We start from the raw sequence: 26,188 nt of genomic DNA, 5'->3' as shown, positions 1-26,188 counted from the left end.
TTGGAAGTAAATAAACTCTGTTGCAAATAGGAATCTGGTCAATACATAATTTTTAAATATGGTGCATCTCCGCATCTTTCCACCCTATTTCATTCTACTCTTTCAATTCCTTCATGTATTCTCCCCAGGGGGTTACTCTAAGGAATTATTTCTCTGTACTTCCTAACTGTCTAAGTCTGTCTTCTGTTGCTCTAACAAAATACCTAAGCCTGGATACTTTAAAAAGAAAATAAAGCTCCCAGTTCTTGAGACTGGAAGTCTAAGATTGAAGGATACCAATTATTTGACTTCTGGTAAGGGCCTTTTGGTAGATGGCATCACACTGAAAGAGCAATCACAGGATGAGTCAGGAAGCCAGAGAGAGATTCAGGGATCAGGATCATATTTGTTTTTATAACTTACTCTCATGACAGCTAACTGGAATCCCACCAGAATTACCTTGATCTCTTCCAAGGACACTTCCAAAGATCTCCTTCTAGGCCCTACCTCCTACAGGTCACCTCAAAACCACCACACTGGGAACCACACTTCCAACACATGAACCTCTGGGATCATACCACATCCAAATGACAGCACTAGCCAACATCTAAACCACCCAATTCACAGCTGACCCCTGGGCTGCCCATTTCTGTCATTCATCTCTGGGCTGACCACTCTTCTCTTTGCTCAGGCTCCAAACTTTGCCTTTGGTGCTTCTTCATCCTAGAAGTTCCATTCCTGGGTACACCAGGGCCTTTGCAGGCCCATCCAGAAATTACTTTCCTCCTCCTGCCCAGGATACTGGCCAAGTGGGTAGAATATGATTCACGGCTCTTGTTGCAATTAGTTAAGCGACCTGGTGCTGGTCTCCTAAGATGGGTTGGGGGAATCCCACAGCAGGACTGCATGGGCATAAGACCCTCCGCTCTGTCCCCCCTCTCCCTGGATGACGTGCATACAACTGGGTGACAGTGGGAACTGAGAACTCTCCAGAACCATTATTCTCCTACTTTTCTGCCAAACCAGGTTTGTTTATTGGTCTTCCTTTCCTGGAGGTGGGTCTCTTTCCAGTGCAGAGCCCATGGTTTCCTCTGCTCCTCACCATTTGGTTTGTTTCTCACCTTACCCCATCTTCCACACCTGTATGCATGCAGCATACACACACCCTTCCATTGCTGTGATTTCAAATGACTTAAGAAGTGTTTTAATGGTAAGTAGTCTAAAGTAGAAGAGTAAGGGTTCTCAAACCAGACTACCAGGATTCGATCCCTGGCTCTTCTGTTTACTAGTTTTTCTACCCTCAGTAAACTAATTTGTTTTTAGCTTCTTTATATATAAAATGGGATAATAATAGTATTTGCCTCATCAGGTTATAAGGGAGTCAGAGTCTACTTTGAATAGTGCTTGACAAGTAGAAAACACTTGATAAATGTTAGATGTCATTACTATTATTTCTTCTTGGTACTGGAGTTTGAACCTTAGGGGTGCATTACCACTGAGCTATATCCCCAGCTCTTCTTATTTTTTATTTTGAGTCAGGGTTTCCCTGTCTTTCCTAGGTCCTTGCCAAGTTGCCGAGGCCACTCTCGAATTTGTGATCCTCCTGCCTTAGCCTGCCAAGTTGCTGGTATTACAGACATGGGCCACTGCACCGGGTCCTGTTATTATTGTTGAATACAATCACTGAGGTTGCTTAAATTCTTTTTTTAGGACACTTCTTAGAACTGTGAACGACTGATATAAGTCAGTAGATATAAAAGATTCTAGGTTCAGTGAGGGTTACTACCTTCATACCAGTCTCCCCTTACATGTATCCAGAATACTTTAAAATATATGTCTTTAGCGACAAATATTCATAAATTACTGCATGCTTTTAACCCATCATGTTACTAGCAATTGATCCCATTTGGGCTGTTTTGCAGAACCTCACCTTTTTTCTTCTGTTCCTCCTCGTATTTAAAATATCTTTGAGTTCCTAGTTATCTTAAAATTTTAATTAGGGATTGGTGGGGGGTTCTGATAACTTGTAAGTGGAGACTGATCATTTGTTGACCTGTGTTCGATAAGCAGACTCTTAAACGATTCTCTGGTCCAAGGCTGCTTTTCTATGAAACAGAGCCCTTGTGTGTTCATGGGCAGCAGATTGTTTTTTGGTCAACAGTTAGCTCGACGATTGTGATACTGTCACCTTATCTTCTGTCTCCACCCAGTCTAGCGGGTCTTATACAGAACGAATGGAGTAGTCTTTTAAGCACAGTTTTGATCATGCCTTTCTTTATGCAGAAAAGCAGTTAGGGTGACCCCCTTGCCTACCAAAAATGCCTGTTTATATTCCAGCACGACCTGGGACAGCTTAGTGGGTCAGGGAGCTGCAATTTCCACTGCCCCTCACAAGTGTGGTGCTTCACCAAGCTGGACACCTGCTTGTCACAAATGCTCTCTGCTTTCCTGTCTGTGTGTCCTTTTTCTTCCTACCCATTCATTTTTGTAGTGTCTTCTTCTGATCAGCATGTCATGATCCTTGTCATTTTTTAGGACTGTGTAAAGCCACTCCCCCCCACCCCAGAATTTTTCCCTAATTCTTCCCAGCCAGATGAATCCCTCCTGGAATGCCACACCCTTGATCTCCCTTCCTGTGCATGTCACATACCATTGGCAGTGGTAGGTATAAAGATAATTTCAGTGAATATTTTTATGTTTAAATCTTACACCTATCTCTAATGATCACTTTAGGAGAAATTCTTAGAAATATTTAAGGTCTTTGATGCATGTTGCCAAATTGCCTTTTAGGCAATAGTAAGCCATTTATTCTCAGTGGTCCGTGTATCAGCACCCATTTCTCCACACTCCTTGTAACCCTAAGTATTATTTCCCCCCCACCTTGGCTATTTTGACAGACTTAGAGAATACTTCATTTTAATTCTTGTTATATTGCTCTAATTTCCAGTGAGTTTGAACATTTCAAAACTCTGTTTATTAGCTATTCACATTCTCTCTGAATTGTCTGTTGACAGGGCACTTGATATTTTATATCATAGCATATTTGTGAACTTGTCAGCTGTCACAGATCCATATGATAAACATGTACTTTGAACCTAGCACATAATAGGTACACACTCAAAATTTGTTGGAAGATTAAGTGAACATATACGGCTGATGATTGTTCATTTTCCTTAAACGTTTAAAAAACATCTAGGTATGAGAGTGCACCTCAGTGATGCAGCACTGGCCTACATGCCTGGGACCCTGGGTTTGATCTCCAGCACTGCAAAACTGAGAAAGAATACCCCAGCCATGCCTGTCACACCATAAACCCTCCATCTGTGAGGTGCTGTTAAGCACAGGAAGTGGAAAAAACCAAAACGTCTTCACCACCATGCTCAAGGTTAAATTTGCAAACATAGAAGAATTGGAGTCGGGAGATCTTTTGGGGGCAGCCCATGGTGCTGGAATATCACAGGCTGTCGTTCTCATTTCTAGACTTTGCCCAAAAAGAGTTGTTTTTGAGCCAGAGAAGCAGGAAGCCAGGGCAGAGCAGACCTCTGCTTTGAAAGATGCCTGTTTTTGAGCTGAAATGGCAGAGTGACAACTTTGGGGAACTGATGCTTGGCTATTAGGAGTGAGTCTTCTTAGATGTCAGCTCATTTCCTTGTAGAAAATGAAATCCAATAAAAGCTGGTTTATCTGGTATTCTATCAAGCAGGACATTTTTTTATTACATCATATTCATATGAATGACCCTAAGGCACTGCAAGATGATGTTCAGGGTCACTTTGGAGTTAAGGATCTTATGGATTTATATTATCATTCTTTTAAAAATTGGTGATTGTGGCAGATGTGGTAATTTTCCAGTTACCAGGATGCCTGAGTCACCAGCTACAAAAAGCAAACATTTCTGCAGACTTGGGAGCGTGTGTGTGTGTGTGTGTGTGTGTGTGTGAGAGAGAGAGAGAGAGAGGAGTTGGAGAGTGAAACTTATTCATCTTGACCATTCATTAAGATTCTCAGATTTCACTGACTAACTAGCACCTTCTAAGGTTGACTTCACTTTGCAATTGTTTGGTGGAAGCACAGGAAGTGGAAAAATCAAAACCTCTTCACCACCATGCTAAAAGTGTTACCCAATCTCGTTTCATAAAGGAAATATGAAGTTGGATTATTTTGATTGTGTGTGCTTTTTTTTTCCCCCTTAAGAAGGCAATAAGTGGTTTCTTCCTAGCATGCAGGTGGCACCTGCCAACCTGACCTGTTGACAGATAATTGCTCGACAGACGAGCCTTTGATGTTAAGCTCCACTTAGGCAGAAAGAAAGTTTCCCTGCACCTTCCTGGCAGACCTGGGTGGTCTTGTCTGCTCTCCTTCCCCAGAGCCTTGCCCAGGACACCCGTGGGTTCAGGGAACCCCCATGGGGGCGGGGTCAGCAAACATCAAGCCACTCCCTTAAGTGTGAAGTGGAGGGAGGACCCCACCAGCAAATGCAGCTTTAAACAAACAAGTGTTAAATTAAAAAGAATGTTAAATACAGATCAGCTGCCTGGCTCCTGACAGCAGATTTAATTCTTCCCTCCTCTCACCTGATGGAGCTTCGCCTGCAGGGTTTGCATCAATTATCTGTCGACATGTGGAAAATGATTGATGAGCTGCCTACGGCACTGGAGTACACTTTGTCAACCACTCATCATTTATACATCTTATCTCCGCCAGAACAAAAGATAGGACAGCCAGGCACTGAAGTTGGGGACCGGAAGCCGGGAAATGAGAATAGGGGGTGAAGGAAGTAAGGCAGGGCTCGAGGGGACCCACACAGACCAGGTGGGTGAGGAGGCCTACTGCTGTTGACTCCAAACTGTCTGGCTAGCCCACTGTCCCTGCAACAGGCCCTGGTTTTGTCAGAATCCTTTGGCTGTTACCTCTAGAAGGGCTCAAGACTCTGCATGCAGTTTTAATTGCAGCACCATCGCAGAGGGCTTCAGAAGTTCTGCAGTCACCAATGTCGCTGATCCTTTGCTTGAATAGACCCTACTTGATACAGGGTTTGGAACCATCCCTGAGAGAGAAGAAGGTTGGCCTAGATGATCCAGCTTCTGGGAAAATGTCAGGGGAATTGTCCAGTTCAAGCCTCGGGGATATTTTACCTGTTGATGGTGGGTCTGAGTAGTGAAAAAAAAATTTTTTTTTAAAAGCCATGCTCCCAAGACTGGGATGATCCCAAATATTCCTATTCAGACTGAGAAGAAAGGGTGGTGATCACACTAGCTCCTAATTTGTGAACCTACTTGTGGCCTTACTTTGAGTCCTAAGGTGGGAACACAAAAATCTCAGCTCACAAAGGGCTTTCAGCCCATGTCTGTCTTCTCTCCCCGGTGATACGCATAGCCACAAACCCAGGTGATGACCTAACAATCATTTCTAGGCAATAACTGCTGAAAATAGCAATTCTATTATGAACTGATCTCTATTAATTTGCTCTCTATTAAAGGCATCCCATTTATTGATTTTTTTTTTCTTTCTTTGAAAGAGAGGGTACTGACAAATATAAAGTCAAGTGACCTAGTTATATAATTTGAGTGATAGGCCCAATAGCTTCCTTGCTAATTGGTCAGGGGATGGAGAAGAATTAAGGTAGACAGTTTCAACTTTATAATGTAATAGGGTTTCCGCCAATAAAATTTGAAACACTACTTAAAAATTGTTAAATAATAAATAAGAATGAAAATGAACATATTAAGGGGATTCTAAAGGCAAGTAATAGAATTATGAGCTAAAATCATGCCAAAAAGAAGTCACTCTAGGTAGGAGAATTATGAAATGGGAAGGAAAAAAGTAAAACGGCAGAACACAATTAGCTCCAATGGCAGAACACAAGTAGCTCCAACACTCAAAGCAAAGTAATTCAATGGATTTGGCAATATTCTGAGGTCAGATTCCCAAGCTTTTCTGTGGATTTTGTTGATTTCGTTGGATGAGGACTTATTTCTAGCTATGCTCAAGTGTTGAGGAATGAAATAAATGATGGGCAAATAATAATCACAATATCAAGTGTTTTTTAAAAAAAATTCATGGGGGCTGTTTTGGATCAGGGCAAAAGGTGGCCACTGAAGAATCCTTGGCTCTTGCAAGTTTTCCGTGTTGCTGAACTATCACAGATGGGACAAGTCAAGAGATGTCTCTGTCCTGAGCAAGAGAAAGCCCTTGTAGACTTCTTCTAATCCTGAAATTATAAACAAAAGAGAAGTTATTGTAAAATCATAGAATCAAGAATAGGCATATTCAGTTTGACACAGATGATGAGCTTCAAAGTGACTAAAGCAAATGGGGACATGTAATCAATCCCTTTGAGATGGACTATATTTTAGAGTCAGATGGTGGCCTCATGCACCACTGTGAAAGGGCTTTTACATTTTTTTGTGTGCTTTTGAGAACACTTGAAGGCTTCCATCTTGGTAGGTAGTCACTCCTGGCTTTCATCTTGAAAGCTTCAAAAGGTATTTGAATGTGTTTCCTAGGGCTGCTGTAGCAAAATCCCACCAATTGGATGGCTTAAACAGAAGAAATTTATTGTCTCCTGGTTGTGGAGACCAGAAGTCTAAAATCAAGGTGTCTTTGGGCTTGGTTCTTTCTGAGGGCTGTGAGGAAGACCCTGACTCATTCCTGTCTCCTGGTAGCCAGGGCATTCCTTGGCTTGGAGACAGCATTTTGCCTGTGTCTTCATTTTATCTTCTCTCTCTGTGTATGTCTGTTTCTGTGTCCAAATTTTTCTTTTTATAAGGACACTGGTCCTACTGGATTTGGCCCTCTTGACAACCTTATCTTAACTCGATCATCTGCAAAGTTCTTGTTTTCAAACAAGGTCTCATTCACAGATACTAAGTGCTAAGACTTCAACCCTTTTAGAAAGGACACAGTTTAACTCATAATCATAGGACATGTAGTAAGTAGCTACTTGATAAATAATTGTTAATGAATTGAATGAGATTTTTAACTTAACCTTCTTGGAGGAAAAGGGGGAGTGTTTTAAATGTAAAATTTACATTTAAAATTTACATTTGTATTAGGAAAATGTATTTGTGGTTCATGAAATCAGTGAATTAACTCCAGAGGCATAAGAAAATTAGAAATTTTTTTTTTCAAAACTGTATCATGTGAAACTCTGAGTTGGGCCATTTGTCAGGAATTTTTTTTTAAATAAATGGCATCTTGGGGAGAAGAATCCCCTTGCTATTTCTGTTTTTTTGCAGAAGTCAGTGCATTGGCCTGAAAGTTGATTTTCTTGCCAATACACTGTCACTTAAGAGGGAAACACAATTCCCCATGGAAATCTTATATTGCAAATTTGTGTTTAAAAAAAATGCCTGGCTCAATATCATCAATATCATTTGACTTATCTGGTTCAAATGCTGATATAGAGGGAATATTGAGCATTTTGAATAAACTATGACATAGTATGCACAAATGATTGAGGCTTTTAAAACTTATTTAACTATAGGTGACAGTAAAATGCATTTGTGCACTTTGATATGTCATTCATAGATGGGATATAATTTCTTATTTTTCTGAGTGTACATGTTGTAGAATCACATTGGTCATGTGATCACATATATACATAAAGCAATAAAGTCTGTTTCATTCTACTATCCTTCCTATCCCCACATCCCCTCCCATCCCCTCCCTTCATTTTCTTCTACCTAATCTAAGGTAACTTTATTCTTCTCTAGTGCCCCCCCCACTATTGTGAATTAGCACCCACATAGAGAAAGCATTTTGATTTTGTTTTTTGGGGATTGGCTTATTTTGCTTAGCATGATATTCTCCAACTCCATTCCTTTACTGGCAAATGCCATGATTTCATTCTTCTTTAAAGCTGAGTAATATTCCATTGAATATATATACCACATTTTCTTTATTCATCTATTGAAGGACAATAGATGAACCAACCTAGGTTGGTTCCATAGTTTAGCTATTATGAATTGAGCTGCTATAAACATTGACATGGCTACAACACTATAGTATGCTGATTTTAAGTCCTTTGGGTGTAGACCAAGGAGTGGGATAGCTGGGTCAAATGGGTGATTCCATTCCAAGTTTTCTGAGGAAATGTCTGTACTGCTTTCCATAGTGGTTGTACCAATTTGCAGTCCTATCAGCACTGTATGAGTGAAACTTTCCTCCCCATATCCTCTCCAGCATTTATTATTGCCTATATTCTTGATGATTGCCATTCGGACTGGAGCAAGATAAAATATTAGTGTAGTTTTGATTTGCATTTCTCTAATTGCTAGAGAAGTTGAATACTTTTCATATATTTGTGGATCAATTGTATTTTTTATTCTGTGAAGTGTCTGTTCAGTTCCTTAGCCCATTTGTTGATTGGGTTATTTGCTTTTTTGGTGTTAAGTTTTTTTAGTTCTTTATAAAAATGGTTGAGTCTTGAGTTCACGAGGAGGAAGCTTTTGTACTTTATTTTTCAGAAACATATTTATAAACGAGTACTTCTTCTCACATATTTAAAAAGTGAAGCAAAAATGACAATATTTGACCAAAAACTTATCAAAAAATTAGATATAGAAAATATAAAGGTATTTATTTGCATAAAATAGAGGCTATCATAAACATTTTTGTCCTGAAAAATTTTATATCTATATTTATATCTATTTTGTACAAGTTTTAGAAGTCAAATATCGCCAATTTTTGCTGGTAGAACCCACAGCGATGACTGTAGCATATCAGGCTGCAGAGAGCCCAGGGCAGCATCCCCAGGTGGTTAGTGTAATGAACACTTATATGTAGGCCCCAACCAGAGACAGCATTTATGACCTGTAACTCAAAGGACTTTTGTGGAATTTGGAGAAGACCCAAGAGACAAAATCAAGCTACACTCAGTAATGCTGTCTCGGCAGCCGCACAGCTACATGCCTTTTCTCTCTGCTTCCGTAGGCAACTTGGTCCAAACCCTAGCTGTCCACACACCTGTGTTCCTGCAGTTGCCTCCTGTTGGGAGGTCCATCCGCCACTGCTCTGCTGACTGAAACACTACTGATCCTTCTTGGTGTTCGTGTTCAATTCCCAAGTCTTCAGTAAAGTCTTCTTGGACATTTTCATCCTACGCTGGCTGCTCCTTAAGCTAAATCTCTGAGAGCTAATGTATTATGCTCAGATACTTAATTATTTCGTAGTAGCCATTCTCGTCTCAGCTATAGTGAGCTCAGCCAAGGAAGAGAGCTTCACATTAGACCATGTCTTCATTCCTTGGCAGTAAATACTGTTGAATAATTGATCTCATTTGAGCTGTTGCTTAATGATAGCCTCCAATTATTCACCAAGATGAGGGCAAACAGGTTTTTCCATTGTCCATGCAGGTTAGGCTTGGAGGGAAGGGCCTCAGGGAGGAATTTAAGGTACATGGAATTTGCTGACAGAATGTTATTTGCTTGATCAAATTTTCTGTGGGTGTTGATACATACTTTCCTGAAGAGGATTAAAAACAAGAAAGATCCTCCTGTGAGTCAAAAGCGATGAGTTGCACTCTAGCTAGGCCCTTCCTCTGTGAAATGGAGTCCATGCCTTAAAGAAATGTACAGTGAGATGCCTAAAAAAATGACAGAAGGCCAAGACATCAATGAAAAAACTGTTAAAATGTGTTTATTTAAAAACTACTATTTTGAAAAACAAATTTAGTATCAATGGCCAACAGACCTGAGCTTTGAATTGAGACAGTATTTGTTGGCCTCCGATAAAGATTGAGTGTCCCTTTAAGAGATGTGATCAGGGAGAGGTTGGCTAATATCCCTAGGGATGGTGGTTCTAAAGTTAGGAACAGGAAGAAGAACTGGGGGAGTGGTGAGAACTAAGTTAGGAGAATGTTTGGGGAAGATTATAATTTCAAGAAGAATAGCCCATGGGAGTTGCATATTGCCCTTTTGCAACTGTCAACATTTTTCACTTTATAATTCCTTATTTAAACCTGGAAAACTTGAACTTGGGATTAAAAAAAAATGATGGCTGAATATCATTAGAGCCATGTTCTAATGATGAAGGGCTGCAATTTACAGACCAATTAGAGTGGCATTTGTTTTCATTCTGCAGCAACTTCTCTCCCCGGCTGTACCCCCTCAATACCAGGAAAATAGGTTCCTGGATCAGGGGTGGTTTTCTGGGGCTGACATCTGCCATATGCCCTGGGCTTTGGGAGGTGGGAGACAGGTTCCCAGCAGCTTCCAGAGAGCCTGTCCTTGGATTCTGCCTGCTCTGTAGAGCCACTCTCCTGCAAAACAATGCCATTTAACTTCAAGCTCTGACACCTCGCCTAGTTCTATTTCACTATAAATAAACCAACTCCCCCCCTTCACTTGCCTCCCCCAGGTCAGGCATTCCTCAATTATAGTCTTAAACCTGACCAAGCAAGAACAAATTGTGACCTTAAGTTATATCTTAAAGTCTTGCCTCATATTGGGACGCAGAGAGAGTTTTTTTGGCATTCTCTTTGACAGGCTGCTTGTAGGTAGAACAGTTTTCCATAAGGAATTGAAATCATACATCAAATGTATTGTTTTATATGTAAGCCACTGGAGACCAATGAAAGCAGTTGGTAGAGCCCAAATACCATTACAAATAGATTTATTGTAGTGTGTTTTCTCCCACCTTTTTCTAGAAGTTATTACTTTAATCTTAAGAATTTATGTAAGTATGCTTGTGGCTTTTATATGGTATATGCATTCACTTTGGAGACTTTTAGCTATTTAGTGGTGAGGTGTTTAAAACAAGTGTTATCAAGGAAATAATTTTAGCTTTACATCATTTTTTTTTATATTTGCCTCTGAATGCTACATACAGAATAGCCAGTCGGCAATATAAAAGAATTATTGCGGATGTCATGGAAACTTATCTTTCTAGTGCCCTTTAGTTTGGTGTATTCATCCGCACCTCCAAAAAGCAAGCAGAGATAAACATGCAGTATTCCTTTGCTGCCAAATTAGAAAAAGCTCTGTGCCTTCCTTCCTGAACCATTTCAAAGACAGAGAACATTAGACTTCAGAGCAATTAAACTCACTCTAGTGTACATTTGCTAAAAGGACTGGAAAACCATTTTTTTTTTTTTTGCCAGCCCCATAGTAACAGAGCTGTTTGAAATTTATAAAAGAAAAATCCTGAATGATGTTCTCAGAAGTTGAATCAAATGGTCTTGCAAGACCCCATATCATTTATCATTCCTGTTTCAACCAAATCATATTTAGTTTAAAAATGGTTTTTGCACATCATTGTACTATTTAGCCTTCATAATTTCTTTTTCCACAAATGCCTGTTACATGTCACCTTCCTCCTTACACTCACACACCGTTGACTTCATTATTCTGCATAAAGTGACCTTAATTTGGTAGCCATGTTTTTAAGTCTGTTGACAGAAACTTTTCAATCATTTGCAGGTCATGTTCCAGTCTGTCAATACATGTGAAGCTATGGTTTGTCTATTTCTTTTTAAAAAAAATTTTTTTGTAGTTGTAGATGGATAGATGGACAGAATGCCTTTACTTTATTTATTTATTTGTATATGGTGAAGAGGATCGAACCCAGTGCCTCACGAATGCGAGGCAAGTGCTCTGCCACCAAACCCCAGCCCTGGTTTCTTACAAAGAACTCTGTATCCTCTTTGCCCTTTCTCTTCTGTTTTTTTTTTTTTTTTTTTTTTAAGTTTCCTTCTCATCTGTTTCTGTTTCCATATCTCTACTTCCAAAACATGATGGGCGTCTTCATTTTTCTTAGCACAGAGAAGTAGATGAACCTAGGGAACCCAAGGAGACCTGACTGTCATGTCACTAAAAGTACAAGTGTTATCATTCGCACAGCTATTAAGACAAACAAGCAGGTGACTAGTTTTCTTAGACCACATTGGGTCCTGGAGAAGTGACAGGCTTTTAAATTGCTCTGTAGATGGTGTTGAGGAGGGACAATGCCTCTCGGGGGATGGAGGCTCCTTCCAGTTCAAGTGTTGTTTGGAAAGGGGGATGATTGCAATGAATTTTCTTTTGTGTCATCTTTCAGAAAACAAGGGATTCTCCTCATGGTTTGGGTATAAGGTCTGTCCCAGTATGAACCAATCCACCTGTAGGAGACCAGACTGTTACACCCTAATACATGCCTCCTTAGCTTAAGGGTTATTTTAAACTGATTATTTTGAAAGATTGTGGCCACAGGAGAAGCTATGGAAACAGTAGAAGTTACTGTTTGCAAAGGAAATTTACATCTATAAAGGAAATCTCCATTTGCTAGGGTATCTCCTCTGGGTACCAGAAAGAGAAACAGGGCTCTAACTCACTGGAGATTTATCCGTATTAAGAACCCCAGTTTAACTGCTCAGAATAAACCTTGCCTGCAGAACTCTTCATTGCTTATTCCCCTTCCCCAAACACCCTTTTTGGGGTTTCATTTGAAGAAGGAATTTAAGGCTGAACTCAAAGCTCTTTCACTGGCTGTCTTCCATGCATACAAGAGGCATGCCGATTAATACACTTTTGTCGATTTTTCCTTTTTAATCTTTTGTAACAGGGATCCATACCAACTCAAAACTATGAAGGCTGGATTCAAAATTATTTTTTCTTCCCTACCTCCTTTGGGCTGCAACAGATTACTGAAAAGATCATTTTCAAAGCCTAGTTTTACTACTTTGAAATATGCCTAGTAATATATACTGGCACCTATTATAGTACCTCCAGGTTGAGGACCTCTTTTAATGACCAAAGATCATCTGTAATTAACATACAGATTGTTGTAGAACAAATGAATGTAGATATTTATGTCGAGTCTGTATTCCTAAATAGGTTAAGTATTCCCCACCTGATGTGTCTCCTGCTATTAATTTGCTGAGTAAACACTCTTTTTATAGTTGAAAGATCAGTTTCATTTCAGCCTGATTATTCCAGCCATTCCAAATTAGATTTGTTCAAATTAATGAGACTTTATTAAATTAGAAAGGTGACCTGGATTGGAGATTATGGTCTTGTCACAAATCTCTGATACTGGACCTACATTCAGCTTATGAGCCCCTTTGTCCCTCAGACCCAATACATAATTCCTTAGATTTGCAGATCAGAGTTTAACCTGCCTTTTGGTTTTTTGTTCTTTTGGTCATCAACCTGATTGTACACATCTGTCACCTAATTCTTTTTGGTCTTGTTTTAACCTAGTGCTTTGCCCAGAGCTTTTGTGTCTGTTCTAATTTGTGCTGAATCTCCTGTGTGAACCACTAGTGCACCTGTGTGTGACCTTTGTGCCTCGATTCTATTCTTTCATTGAGCAAGTTTACTTTTCACTTTCACTTTCAGTCGGTTTCAGGTGCATGAAATTGAATTAATCATAATTCTTGGTTTATGTCACACTGTCATCAATTGGTTACTGGACAGCCTTTTTTGTTTAATATATGCATGTTATTTAATATTAATATATCGTTAATAGTGCAACAAATGAGCCATCCCAAGAACTAGTATATAGATCATCGCTTGTTTTTCAATGTGTTCCTCCTCTGTAGAATCATTACTTTGAGTTTGTGTTTAACATGCCATTCCAAATTTTAAAAGATTTTAGAACATGTTTATATGTCTGGATAATATGTTGCTTAGTTTTGTCTATTTTAAATTTTTATAAAAAGAAAGGATGTCATGCTGGATGTTTCCTCTTAGGGGTTGCTGTTTTCACTCAATGTCATGTTACTAGACTTCACCTACACTGACACAACTTCAAGTCATTCATTTCTGTTTCTGTATGTGGTTCCAAGGAGAAGATTGCTGCTTTGCATTGCTGGGTTCTTGGTCATATCATAGAAGAGAATTTAAGGCTGTGTCACATATGAGTAGCAGACCAGATTTATTGGAACAGAGAAGATGCACACTCTAGACGGGGAGGGTGGGGGAACTTGGAGAGAGTGGGTGACTTCATCTTGGTCTGGGACTGAACTAGAGGTAGAATCGGGGTGGATCATGCCATTTCATTCCAGTTTCCCTTGCACTTAAGCATTGTCTTCACATGTTCTAATCATATTACCTCCCATCTGACATGTCTCATTAGCCTCTTAAATCTCCACCCAGGAGGGTGGGTCTTACTATTATAATAAGGCTGGATCATTTCTTAGTCATCACAGTCTTTTTAATGGCCATTCTCCCTAAAGGGAGTTCCTCTAGGTGCCTACTGGTTATCTTGCAGTTTTGTTGCTTTTGTTTTTTATCAGCCAATGAGCAAGCTGTGGGCACCAGGACATGGGCTGGGTTGCTCACAGGTCATTTGTGCTTCAATGTAATGGTTTATGGGCATTTCCCTTTTGAGATTCTGTGTTCTTTCGGTATCCCTAAATTCTTACCTTATTTTTGACGCTGTGTAATACTCTGTTATATTAACCTGCCACAGTTAAGTTTCCAGAAATTGGGTATGGTGTTAATTCCTAGGCTGTTGTTTATTTCGAACAGGGCTATGAGTTAGAATTTCTGTGGGAATAGAGTTTCTAGGTCTTTGACTATTTCCACCTTTAACTTTGGTATAAAATGCCTATTTCCTAAAGAGTTATCCCAGTTCAATACTCCTACCAGGAAAGAGGAAAAATTCTGTGGTTATACATCTTCTCCAACACTTTTTATTGTTGGACATATCTTTTAACAAGTAAGTGGGAGGCTCTAAAGTGGTGTTCCCTAGCATCTTGACTTGAATTTCCATTCAAGGGACTTTTTTCAGAACTAGAATTATATATGTCTTTTGCACTAACAAATTGACAAATCATTTTAAAGCTATAAAATACAAGTTAAAAGTACATCATCTGCAATTTCTCAGTTAACAAATTATTAAGGTACACTCTGAGGACAGAAGAAAAGTTATTCTTACAATGAAATAGAAAAACCCTTGACTTTGGACTGGGTTGTTACTCAGTGGTGGAGAGCTTGCCTAGAAGGTACAAACCCTGGGTTGAACCAGTCAGTCCTAGTCCTGGCTCTTTTAGTAATTCTTTCTTTGATTCCCTTGGAAACATGTATTTTTCAGTGTTTCTAATTCCTTATATACTAATTAAAAGTTTTGATCAATAAAGATATATTCTGGTCTGTTTTTATCATTCGGTAAGTTGTGACTATCACATTAACTCAGGTATTGAAGACATAGGGCATCCATTATTTCCTCATGTGATATTTCCAATACTTGGTAATATAGATGAAGAAAAGATGAAATAAAAGCCTATGAATTTTGGCAGGAATCTGCAGGGTAGAATTGTGGGGAGAATAAGAGGTTTATGGAGTCCATAATTATCTTCCCCTAGCCTGCCTGAGAGCCTAAAACTCTCCAGGTACATTTCATTGCTGGTTCCTGGAGACCTTCTGGTCTTTCAGAATCTTCCTTTAAAATGCAAATATCCCTGGAGGTTGGGAAGAACCTCTAACCTCATCATCACCTCAATCTTCCATGGGGATTAATTTATCAGATCTTTTCCCATCAGAGACCTGGCTGGAAACTGGCCCTGTGGGAATGGGCACCTGGTGGATGGGGAAAGCCCTGGGGGAGAGAAGACAGCTGTAAAGAGCAAGGTGGGGGATGTGTCCACAAGCCAGAAGGGCTCCTGGAGTTTGGCCGGTTGCTGCTCCCTGCTGGCTTGTGTCTATCCAGCTCCTTGAAGCCCAGCTAGCCAGATACCCAGAGCTCCTGCTGTATCCTTGGGGGAAAGTTTGCTCTTATTACTGACTGGAGGAGAAAGTGTACAAAGGCTGCCAACCAACAATGAACCCAGGATCCTGAGCCTGCAGATCACTATGGAAAGGCCCTCAGCTCTCCACCCTTGATGGCAGATGCCTTTGGGTAAAGTTCTCTATCACAGAGCCCTGCGTCCTGGCCCAGTCTATAATGTGGCCATTTGGAGGCACAGACAGGCCCTGTCAAATGGCTTCAGCTGGGACATTTGTGTTGGTATCTCATGTGCTTTGTTTGACATACAAACAATTCTTTAGAAAGTTGCGGCCCCGCCTCAGCAAGGGGGCCTTGAGAGTGTTGTCCCATGTGTTTGGGCGGCCTCTGTTACCACACAAAAATGTCCCCTTCTCCTCCCTTGCTGGGCAACTCCCCCAAGAACATGTGTTTCTGCCTCAGCTGACCCTGGCCCCTTAGTAAGTCAGAATGTTAATAAAACACTATGGCTGTCATAACACAAGGTTAAATGAAGTCTTCACAACCTGTCCATTAAACCAACTTTTTTGTTTTTTTTGGTGCATCGCTTTCTGCCACCTCTCTCTGGATACATCTTGTCTCGGTTCAAGGGTAGCCGAGCTGTAGGCCTTTGTCTTTGCTCACTGTTGTGTCTAATTCCCCCCCTCATTCATTAATCATCCCTTTGCCTATTTATTCCAGTGGCAAGTATAGTGAACACACTTGGCGTCTGCTTTTGTTTTGGTGGCATCCTTTGTGAGGACCAAGGCAGAGCTAATTATTAACTGGGAAGTGACGTTAAAGCTCTTAGATCAACGCCAAACGCTGGATCCGAGACACAGTTTTGTTCTAACCTTCAAGAGCTTGTGGCCAAGCAACTGGGGCAGCTTTATTTAGCTGTGAATTTAGGGGAGTGATGCCAGCACTCAGATAATTAATAGAGGTGCTCCTTTAAATCCCATCCAGACAGCCGGTTCAGTGACCGTTGTGCATCTATGGACAGCCAGCCAGGGCTTCCAGACCTCGCCAGCACAAGCAGGAATGATGGCTTCAAAGATGGGGTCCCAGTGAGCATCTCCTACCTTTATGTTTTTATTTCCTGTAGTTTGAAGATCTTTATTGCAAGCACTTGACTTTTATACCCTGCCACCAAACTCTTATTTATTTATTTATTTTGCTCTTAAACATTTTGTGGTGCTAACTTTTTAGTTATGCCTCTTTCAGCTTTGAAAAAGATGCAGGGCTTGTGATTGTCACCTGTTCAGAAAGGTCTTCCCTGACCACAGTTGCTAAAGCAATTTGCCTAAGCCCACAATGACTGCTCTCCCCCATGCAGAATCATTGCCCCTGCGTCACCTGGCTTGATTTGCCCCTCTTGGAAGTAGTTTTATTTATTCATGTATTTTCTTGTCTGTTTAACTACCAAAATGTAGGTCCTAGCATTTAGCCTATAGATCATTGCCTAGCATGAACCAGAATTACAATGGATATTTCAATAGGTATCTCTTATTGTGAAGGGAGGGAAAAGTTCTATTTCCATCTCCCCATCCATGGTTAATTGGCTGGAGCCCTATAGATCAGATTGACAAAAGCAGAAAAACAAAGAGAAGTTCATTAACGTGCATATGATGTTGTACCTGGGAGTGCTCAATGATGAGTAATTTAAAAAGGATGACTACAACTTGGGTCTATGGCACATCCTAAAAAAGAATATTAAATTTTTAGAGAAATGACAATACAAAGAAAAAAGGCTTTGAATTTTCTAGGATATCAAATGATGGAAAGGTAAATACATGGGGAACTAATGGAGGCTAGAGATACTTGGTAAAATTTGTTAGATAGATCCTTTGAGGACCACCTCTAGGCTGATAAGGGTTGACCTTAATGGATTGGCTTCTGTCCTTCCTCATGGAGAGGAGAGGGGGAACGCCTTTACAAACGTAGGTCCTGCTGTTAGCAAATAGAAGGAGGGCAGAGACCTTTCCTTTGCCTGTTGTTGCCTTTGGGTCCAAATAATCAAAATGCCAGAGTGGCATATTTTGTGGTGAATATTCTGCTACTCTTCAAAAGAGTCATTGAGGAAATGAGTGAATATGTGGAAACACTTTTCCATAGAGGTAACCATCTAATCATAGTTGCTAGATTCCAAAATCTACCTCCTGATAAACCATGTCTGTATTATAGGACCATCTTCTATCATCCTGGGACTCATGCTCTCTGTTCTACCCTTTTTGTTCTAGAGGATCCATGAATATTTACATGACTTGGTTAAAATGACTCAAAACCTGTGGCTTTGTTTTGGGGATGTCTACCTCACCCCACTGACCTGCCCCTTACCTGTACATTATTATTATAATTGTTATCTCTGTGACATGTTTTAGATGGTTCTTCCCTTCATTGCTGAATGGTGGGGCTTTCTCTGTGGTACCTGTGGTTTCCATCTGTTAAGTGGATCTGTTTGTGACTCCTCTATTTCACTGGTCTGTTTCCTATTGCTGAATCCAAACCATACACTTTTTGTTACAAAATACTCTTAATTGCAATCATAATTATTCTTAACTACATGTAACAAGTTTTTATATGTGTTAGAATAAATTCTTCTACTTTATTTTCAAGTGACTTGACTTTCCCTGGCTCTTTGATCTTTCGTGTAAAGTACTATTGAGGTTACAATTGGAATTACATTTTATCTATGGATCACACTGGGAAGATCAAATCTCTTTCCATCCATAAATATGGTATTTATCCTTATTCAGTTTTTTTTTCAAGTGTACTATTTCTTATATTCATAGCATTTTGCAACCATTACCACTGCCTAATTTTAGAACATTTTTATCACCCCGGCAAGAAACCCTGAATCCATTAGCAGTCACTCCCCATTCCTTCCTCCTCCCAGCACCTGATAACCACTAATTTATTTTCAGTCTTTATGGATTTGTCTGTTCTAGACATTGCATATAATCAGGATCATATAATATGTGGTCTTTCGTGTCTGGTTTCTTTCACTTAGCATAATGTTTCCAAGGTTCATCCATGTAGTAAAATATATCAGTACATCATTTCTTTTTATGGCTAAATAATTCTCCATTGTATGGATATGCTGTAGCATATTTATCTTGGATTTTGTTCTTCTTTAATGTTTAATTATTTTCTACTTAAGAATCTTCCATTTCTTCTGTTAACTTTATCACCAAGTATTTTTGTGAATCCTGTAAATCATGTACAGATTCTCCTTGATCTATGGTAGGGTTACATACTGGTAAAGTCACTATCAGTTGAAAATATCATAAGTTGAAAATGCAATTAATACACCTGCTGAACATCCCATCTTAGCAACATAATACACTGTAGAGTATAATTGTTTACCTTCGTGATTGCACAGCTGATGGAGAACTGCAGTTTGCTACCAGAACCTGACATCTCAAGAAAACAGTACACCTTATATTGCTAACTTTGCAAAGATAAAAATCCAAAATTGGATGTCCACTGTCTACTGAATGCATAGTACTTTCTCACTATCCTAAAGTCAGAAATTGTCACTGGAACCATCATAAGTTCGGGACTTTGTTGGTCAGCTTTCTGTTACTGTAACAAAGGCCTGAGATAATCAACTTATAAAAAGAAAGGTTTATTTCAGCTCACAGTTTTGGAGGCTTCTGTCCATGATCAATTGGCCCTGATGCTTTTGGGCCTATGGCAAGTCAGCACCACATGGCGGCAGTGTGTGGTGAAACGGAACTAAGCACCGGCCAGGAAGCAGGAGGAGAGACCAGAGTCTGACACTTCCCTTTGAAGGCACAGCCTCACTCACCCATAGATCTCCCAGTGGGCCTTGCTTCTTACAGTTTCCATCCCTCCACCAACCTGGGGACCACGCCTTTAACACATGGGCCTTCAGGAGACATTCTAAATGTACACTATAGCAAGGCCTCCTATATTTAGAATTGCCTTTTTAAAATTTCTTGCTGATATCAAAATACAAAAGTCAATTGTTTGTATGCAACATCCTGACCTTTTATTTATTTAGTAATGTGGATTTCTTGAGTTGGCATCATAATATCTATGAACCAGAGGCTCATTTCTTCCCTTCAAATCTTTGTAGTTTTTATTTTTTTTCATATCACTTAGATTAGGACCTCTAGTGTAATATGAAACAGAAGTGGTGAGAGTGGACTTTTTTTATTTTAAAAAACATTTTGAGATATAATTCACAGAAAATTTTTTGCAACAGAAAAGTCCCCACTTAAAAATATCCAGTTAGTTGGTTTTTAGTGTATTTACAAGATTAAGCAACCATCATCACTATCTAATTCCATATTATTTCCATTGTTCCCTCCCCAAAAATTCCCTGTACTATTTCCAATCACTCTCCATCTTCTTCCTTTGGACCTTAAAACCCTTAACCTACTTTCTGTGTCTGTGGTTTTGACTATTCTAGATATATAAATAGTTACAACATGTGTGGCTTCATTTGCCTAACAAATGTTTTCAAAGTTGATTTTTATTGTATTGTGTATCCGAACTTTTTTCTTTTTATGGCTATAAATAATATTTCATTATATGGATGTAACATATTTTGTTTATCTGGTCATCAGTTGATGGACATTTTATGAATTTTCACTTTGGGGGTATGAAGAATAATGCCTCCGTGAACATTCGGTAAAAAGTTTTTGTGTGAATGTTTTCAATTCTCTGGAGCACATACTAGGAGTGGAATTTCCAGGCCATAAGGTAACTATGCTTACCTTCCTGAGGAACTATTACAAAAGCAGCACTTGTCAAGTAGGTGTTTGGGTCAAGATCTTGATTTGGAAAGGGTTGTATGATGGTGTAGTTTTTTAAGCTTAATATTTGTCAGGTAAATCTAGCTGCCATATGATCATGATATGTAAGTTCAAATAATATAGCGGTCTTCCTTAGAATGTGAAGACCAGTACCATTTTTTTTTTTATCATCAAGAACTTAGTCCTGGGATGAAATCCTGCCAACACACTTAGTGCTTCCTATACTTAGTCACCAAACTAGAAGCGAAGTCATCACTTCTGTTCACTAGAGTCACTATTCTTGAGGCTCAGCTACCTCAGAGGCCCTAACTTATGTGCCAGCATCAAATGTTGAGAATGGATATATGGACTGTTGTGTTTAGAAATTTGGGATTTCTCTGATGTCACTGTGATTGATTAATGATGTCTGACACCCTCATAAAAATGGAGAAAGCTAGCACATTCTTGTAGTGGACCCCTTCTCTCTCTGTCAGATTTGTTGTATCTGATCCTTTTTTCATCAAATTGCTCCCTGGATATAACCCCTTGCCTTTCTTAGTCATTGTATTTGGCCACTTTTCTTTTGCACTACTTAGTGCTGGGTCCTAACTCTTGCTGGAGACTTCCTGTTTAATACTTATGTGTTGGGAGGGAAAAACAGTCAAGCTTTGCTAAGATAAACACATGTCTTTGAGAACCTGGTGCCAGGTATCTGTTATGTTGTTAGACTACCTGTCAGACCAAATCCTCATACCTTATCTTCCCAAAGAGCTGGATTATAAGCATGGGCCACCACACCCAGCTACAACTGTGTTCTTAAAACAAAAAGTGATTGGTGTTGGGTGTAGTTCATCTGGGAAGACTTCAAGAGAAAATAAAATGCCTTCGCCATCTGGGCTGAAAGAAAGTAACTCAGTCAGGAAGAGGATTAAGCAAGGTAAATGGCTATAACTGACTGCCTCCACCTACTTGGAAACACCAGTGGTATTGTGCTTAGGTAGTGGGGTCTGTTGGCTTACCATCTGAGCTGCTTCTCCTTGTTGGGTTCTGACGTCAAGTTTGCATTAAGCTCATGGGTGATGGAAACTCAGAGTTAAGCATTTCACTTCTCAGACCATTCCCTTCATGAACTAGACCCAGCTGAAGATCTTGAGGGAGATTCCCTTATATTCCTCTTTGTCCTTTCAAACTGGCATCATCTAAGACAAGTAGAAACAAGAGGGTAACCTGGGGGGGGGGTGCTTTGAGTTCTTTTGTCCTTGAGCAGCCCTGAATGCTCTACAGACTGCTCTTCTGATGGCCACGGAAGAGGGAAAGAGTTGTTGAAAACGTTCAGAGGCCAAGTCCAGACCTGGAGGTCCCTGAGCTTTGTCTTTTACTTGTGGCATTAAATGAGAGTAATTAATTCAGATTCTCCATGATAGCCTTGACATGACATGGAGTGTCAGTGGGGACTCTACGGCTTCATCTCTTACCATTCTTCCATGCGATCTTACGTCCTAGGGACTTGGACTTACTCATTAAACTTTGGACAAACCATTTAACCTATCTCTCTCTTTTTCTTTTCCTGACCCCATTTCCTACTTCTTCCTGCTAATCCCCATTTTTGTTTTCCTATGTAACACCTTCTCACCATCCTTCAATGACCTCCCCTTTCCTATATTCTAATGGAAGGTTTAGACTCTATTGATGGTTTGCTTTCTTCTACCTTTAATTATTATTTAAATTTTAGGTGTTTATTCTATTTATCCATATTTAAGGCAAGGAAAATGTGTTCCTATGTGATTTAGTTTGTCTAAGAATCTCAGAGCCTTGCAAAAACTTAAGTCACCACCATTAAGACTACTAAAGATGTAACTGTTTTTAATAAGTTGACTCAATGGATTGATTCACTGAATATCAGAGCTGTTTTCAGGAGACAATTGTCAGAAGACCTTTGCATTGAATTCTTATCCACTGTGGGTAGAGGTGCAACACTCAGACAATCAATTTAACAATAGTTGTATTCTTCCCAACAACCCAGCAACTTCCATACATAAAGAAATTTACATATATGCATAATGGAACAATTATACAGATATCCACTGTGACATTGTTTTGTAAGAGTGATAAATTAAAAGTGAAATAAATGTCCGATAATAGGAAATTAGATTAAACTCAGTCTGTTCATGAGATGGAATTGTAAGCTGAGGTTAAAGTGGATCAAAAGTCATAGAGCTGAAAGAAAATCACATGGTAAATAGCAGAGAATGTAAAATATATGCCATTTAGTATTAAAATAGTGATCTTATTTATGGACAAACGTCATAAACTCTAGAAATTATTTTGAAATAGATTAATCAGAAATTAATTTAGAAATTGATTTTCTTTTTTAATTTGAAAAATGTACTTTAAAGCAATTATACCAATATAAAACTACCATCTATCATTCATGTTTTCAAATTTTCAACTTACATAAAGAGTTAGGCTTGGTGTAGTGACTAGGTTTGGACCTTTTTGGGAAAAAAATATTAACTTATCAGCTCACATCTAATATCATTAGGAAAATGCAGATTAAATAGTGAGAATACTATTGCACACCTATTAGAATTGCCAAAATCAGAACACTAACAACACCAAATGCTGGAACTCTCATTGACTACTAGTGGAAAAAACAAAACAAACAAACAAACAAACAAAAAAACAAACAATGCAGTCATTTTTGAAAACAGATGCATGGTTTTAAAACTAAATCTAACTTTTATCACATTACCCAACATTAACATTTCTTGGTATTTACCCAAATGAATTGAAGACTTATGTCCACACTGAAACCTGTGCATGGATGTTTATAGCAGTTTATTCATAACTGCCCAAACTGGGAAGCAACCAAGATGACCTTCAGTAGGTGAATGAACAAATATATATTGTGGTACATCTATACAATGACTATTATTCAGTGCTATAAAGAAGTGAGCTGTAAAACCACGAAAAGTTGTAGAAGAAATGTAAATGTATGGTGCTAAGTGGAAGAGGCTTATCTGAAAAGGTTCATGATATATGATTTCAACTATATGTCAGACTGGAAAAGGCAAAACTAGATAGTAAAACAATCAATTCACAATAGCTAAATTGTGGAACCAACCCAGATGCCCTTCAGTAGTTGAATGAATAGAGAAACTATGGAACATTAATCAGCATTAAAAGAGAATAAAATCATGGCATTTGCAGGTAAATGGATGAAGTTGGAGAATATAATGCTAAGTGAAATAAGCCAATCCCCAAAAAACAAAGGCTGAATGAATGTTTTCTTTGATATGAGGATGCTGACTCAAAATGGCGATTGGGGGGTTGATGGAGGAATTTTAGATAGGGCAAAGGGGAAGGAGGGGAAAGGAAGGGGATAGGAATGATGGTGAAGTGAGATAGACTTCATTACTCTAAGTACATGTATGAAGACATAAATGGTGTGAAAATACTTTGTGTACAATCAGTAACTTGAACAATTGTGCTCTATATGTGTAATATGAAATGAATTGCATTCTGCCATCATGTATAATGAAATAGAATAAATAAATAATAAAAAAGAAAAAAAATCAATGGTATCTAGAGGTTAAGAAAGAGGGAAGGATTGAGACGGCAAAGCTCAGAGGATTTTTAGGACTGGGAAAATACTCTTAAGGTACTATAATGATTAATCGATACATGTCATGCATTTGTCCAAAGCCATATAATGTATAGCGTCAAAAATGATATGTATACTAAGGAATTCAGGTGTCAGTAGAGTTTCATCAATTGTTACAAATGCATCATTTTGGTGGGATACATCTTTAGTAGGGCGGCTATGAATATGTGGAGAATATATGGGAAATCTCTGGTCCTCTCCTTTTGCTATAAACTTAAAACTGCTCAAAGAAAACTCTTTTAAAAGAGAAAGCAAATATTAGAAAAATGTTAGGGTGGTGAAATCATTCATATGTTTTATCTTGTGTACTTTCTGGGCTTTAAATATTTCATAAGCAAGAATAAAATTCTCAATAAAATTAAAACGACGTTTTGAGATGATCAGGGAAATTTGAACACTGAATATTTGTCAGGAATTTGAAGGTATACACACACACACACACACACACATACATATCCTTTATTTTGTGTATTTAGTTTTTTTTAATTTTTTTTTTTTTATGTGGTGTTGGGGATGAACTCAGTGCCTCATGTATGCTAGGCAAACCCTCTACCACTGAGCCACAACCCCAGCCCAGGAATTTGAAGTTTTTTAGATATGATAGTGTTGTGGTTATATTTTTAAAATGCAGAATTCCTTATTCCTTGGAAACACCTACAAGTATATATGGAAGAAATTCTATGTCATCTGGGATTAGTTTAAAAGAATCTGCTTGAGGGAAGAGGGGAGTAGACATGGGTGGGTAGCAGAAATGAGATTAGCTGTGTGTTGACTTACGAATACCTGAGGGCTTAATGTACCACAGTGTATAATTATGAATATGGATTTGTTTAAATGTTCTTTACAAAATAGATTTTTCTAAAATTGACCTTAAAAATATAAAGGTCTTGAACCAATACTCATCATCCAGTTCTCTTTACAGTATATCACACTGACACCATGATAGGCTGGACTCTCTCCATCACACAATCAGAATAAGCAAGGGTAGATTTTGCTTAAAATCATTTTCCTATTAGAAAATTTTAGAGTACTTTTTATATGTAAAAAGTAGCCTGCAGTTTAGACATCATCAGTTCTAGCTGAGGTGTATCTAGATTTCTTTTTCTTTCCAAACTGCCAAAGCACCAGAGCTATGTGATTGAGAGCCTGGGCCTGAAACATCTGTAGGCAACGACCAGGGGTGGGAGGCCACTCATTCCAACTTTATGACGTCCTGAGAAACTGTTATGATAAGAGCAAAGACTCAAAAATAAACGAGAGATAACTGAGATAATGGAAAAAACAGAGGTAAACAAGACAACACTCTCTACTCTGGCTTGAGAAATTTATTATGCCAAGGAAGATAAATTGGAGAAACATGAAAAGGGAAAGAGATCTTGTCTCTGACTCATGTATTTCTCTTTAAGTGAATGAGCAATAACACAGAAATAAAAGAGTTCAAAACAGAGCTGTGCGCTCAGCCAAAATCACGTTTCCTAATAATTTTCAACTTTTGGCAGAAGCCTCACGTGTTGTACTTGAGCAGTTTTCTTGATTTTGAATTATATGTGTAATTCATCCCTGGTCAGAATGGAGCTGAGGAGCCAAGATCCATTTGCTGGTGGCAGATGAAAATGCTGGTCATGTGCTGAAGCCAGGCTTCCTGCTCCACGTCAGACATGTCTGCACCATCCTCCTTTTAGACAGTTCTGAGAACAAACAAACTTTTGAAATCAACTGTTTGGTGCCATCTTGGCAAAGAAATCGCCACATGACATATTTTCTTTTCCTACCAGTTTGGTATTAGAGTCCAAGACAGTGAAACTAAAACGCATGAAACAAATGATAAAGGACAGAAGGGGGTCACTGATTAGGCCAAGGGTGTATAAGTGCCCAGCTGGCCTTCCTGCCCTGTCTTTTAACAGAACACAGGAGGATGAAGGGTAATGAGATAGGACTAGTGGTGGCGCCGAAGAAAATGTAACCAAAAGAAGAGCCGTTGTTGTTGCTTATTCCATTCAGTGAATAAAACATGGAGAAAACTAGATTCCAGTGCATTCTGTGTTTAAATAGTGGTGGAGGTTTAGCCTAATTTCCATAGAACAAACTTTTTTAGAATATAAAACAATATTCTTCAACA

General features: G+C 39.0%; 1 protein-coding gene across 9 annotated transcripts in view; it reads left to right on the top strand.

Moving 5' to 3' along the window:
* Lrmda (leucine rich melanocyte differentiation associated) overlaps positions 1–26,188 on the top strand; it is a 1,020,522-nt gene that overhangs the window by 648,389 nt on the left and 345,945 nt on the right. For 5 of the 9 annotated variants that reach the window (XM_058577977.1, XM_058577979.1, XM_058577975.1 and 2 more), the window contains one exon: positions 16,609–16,709. The exons of the other annotated variants lie outside the window; for them this stretch is intronic. In XM_058577977.1, coding sequence (XP_058433960.1) covers positions 16,609–16,709 — 101 coding nt within the window. The remainder of the gene's footprint in view (positions 1–16,608; positions 16,710–26,188) is intronic. 9 annotated transcript variants of the gene reach the window in all.

This window comes from Marmota monax, unplaced genomic scaffold (genome assembly GCF_021218885.2).
Source record: "Marmota monax isolate L192 unplaced genomic scaffold, Marmota_monax_Labrador192_F-V1.1 WCK01_AAM20220418_F8-fsc00019, whole genome shotgun sequence".
Classification (NCBI taxonomy): Eukaryota; Metazoa; Chordata; class Mammalia; order Rodentia; family Sciuridae; genus Marmota; species Marmota monax.
The sequence above is the reverse complement of the archived record's forward strand: the minus strand, read 5'-3'. Positions and strand labels throughout refer to the sequence as shown.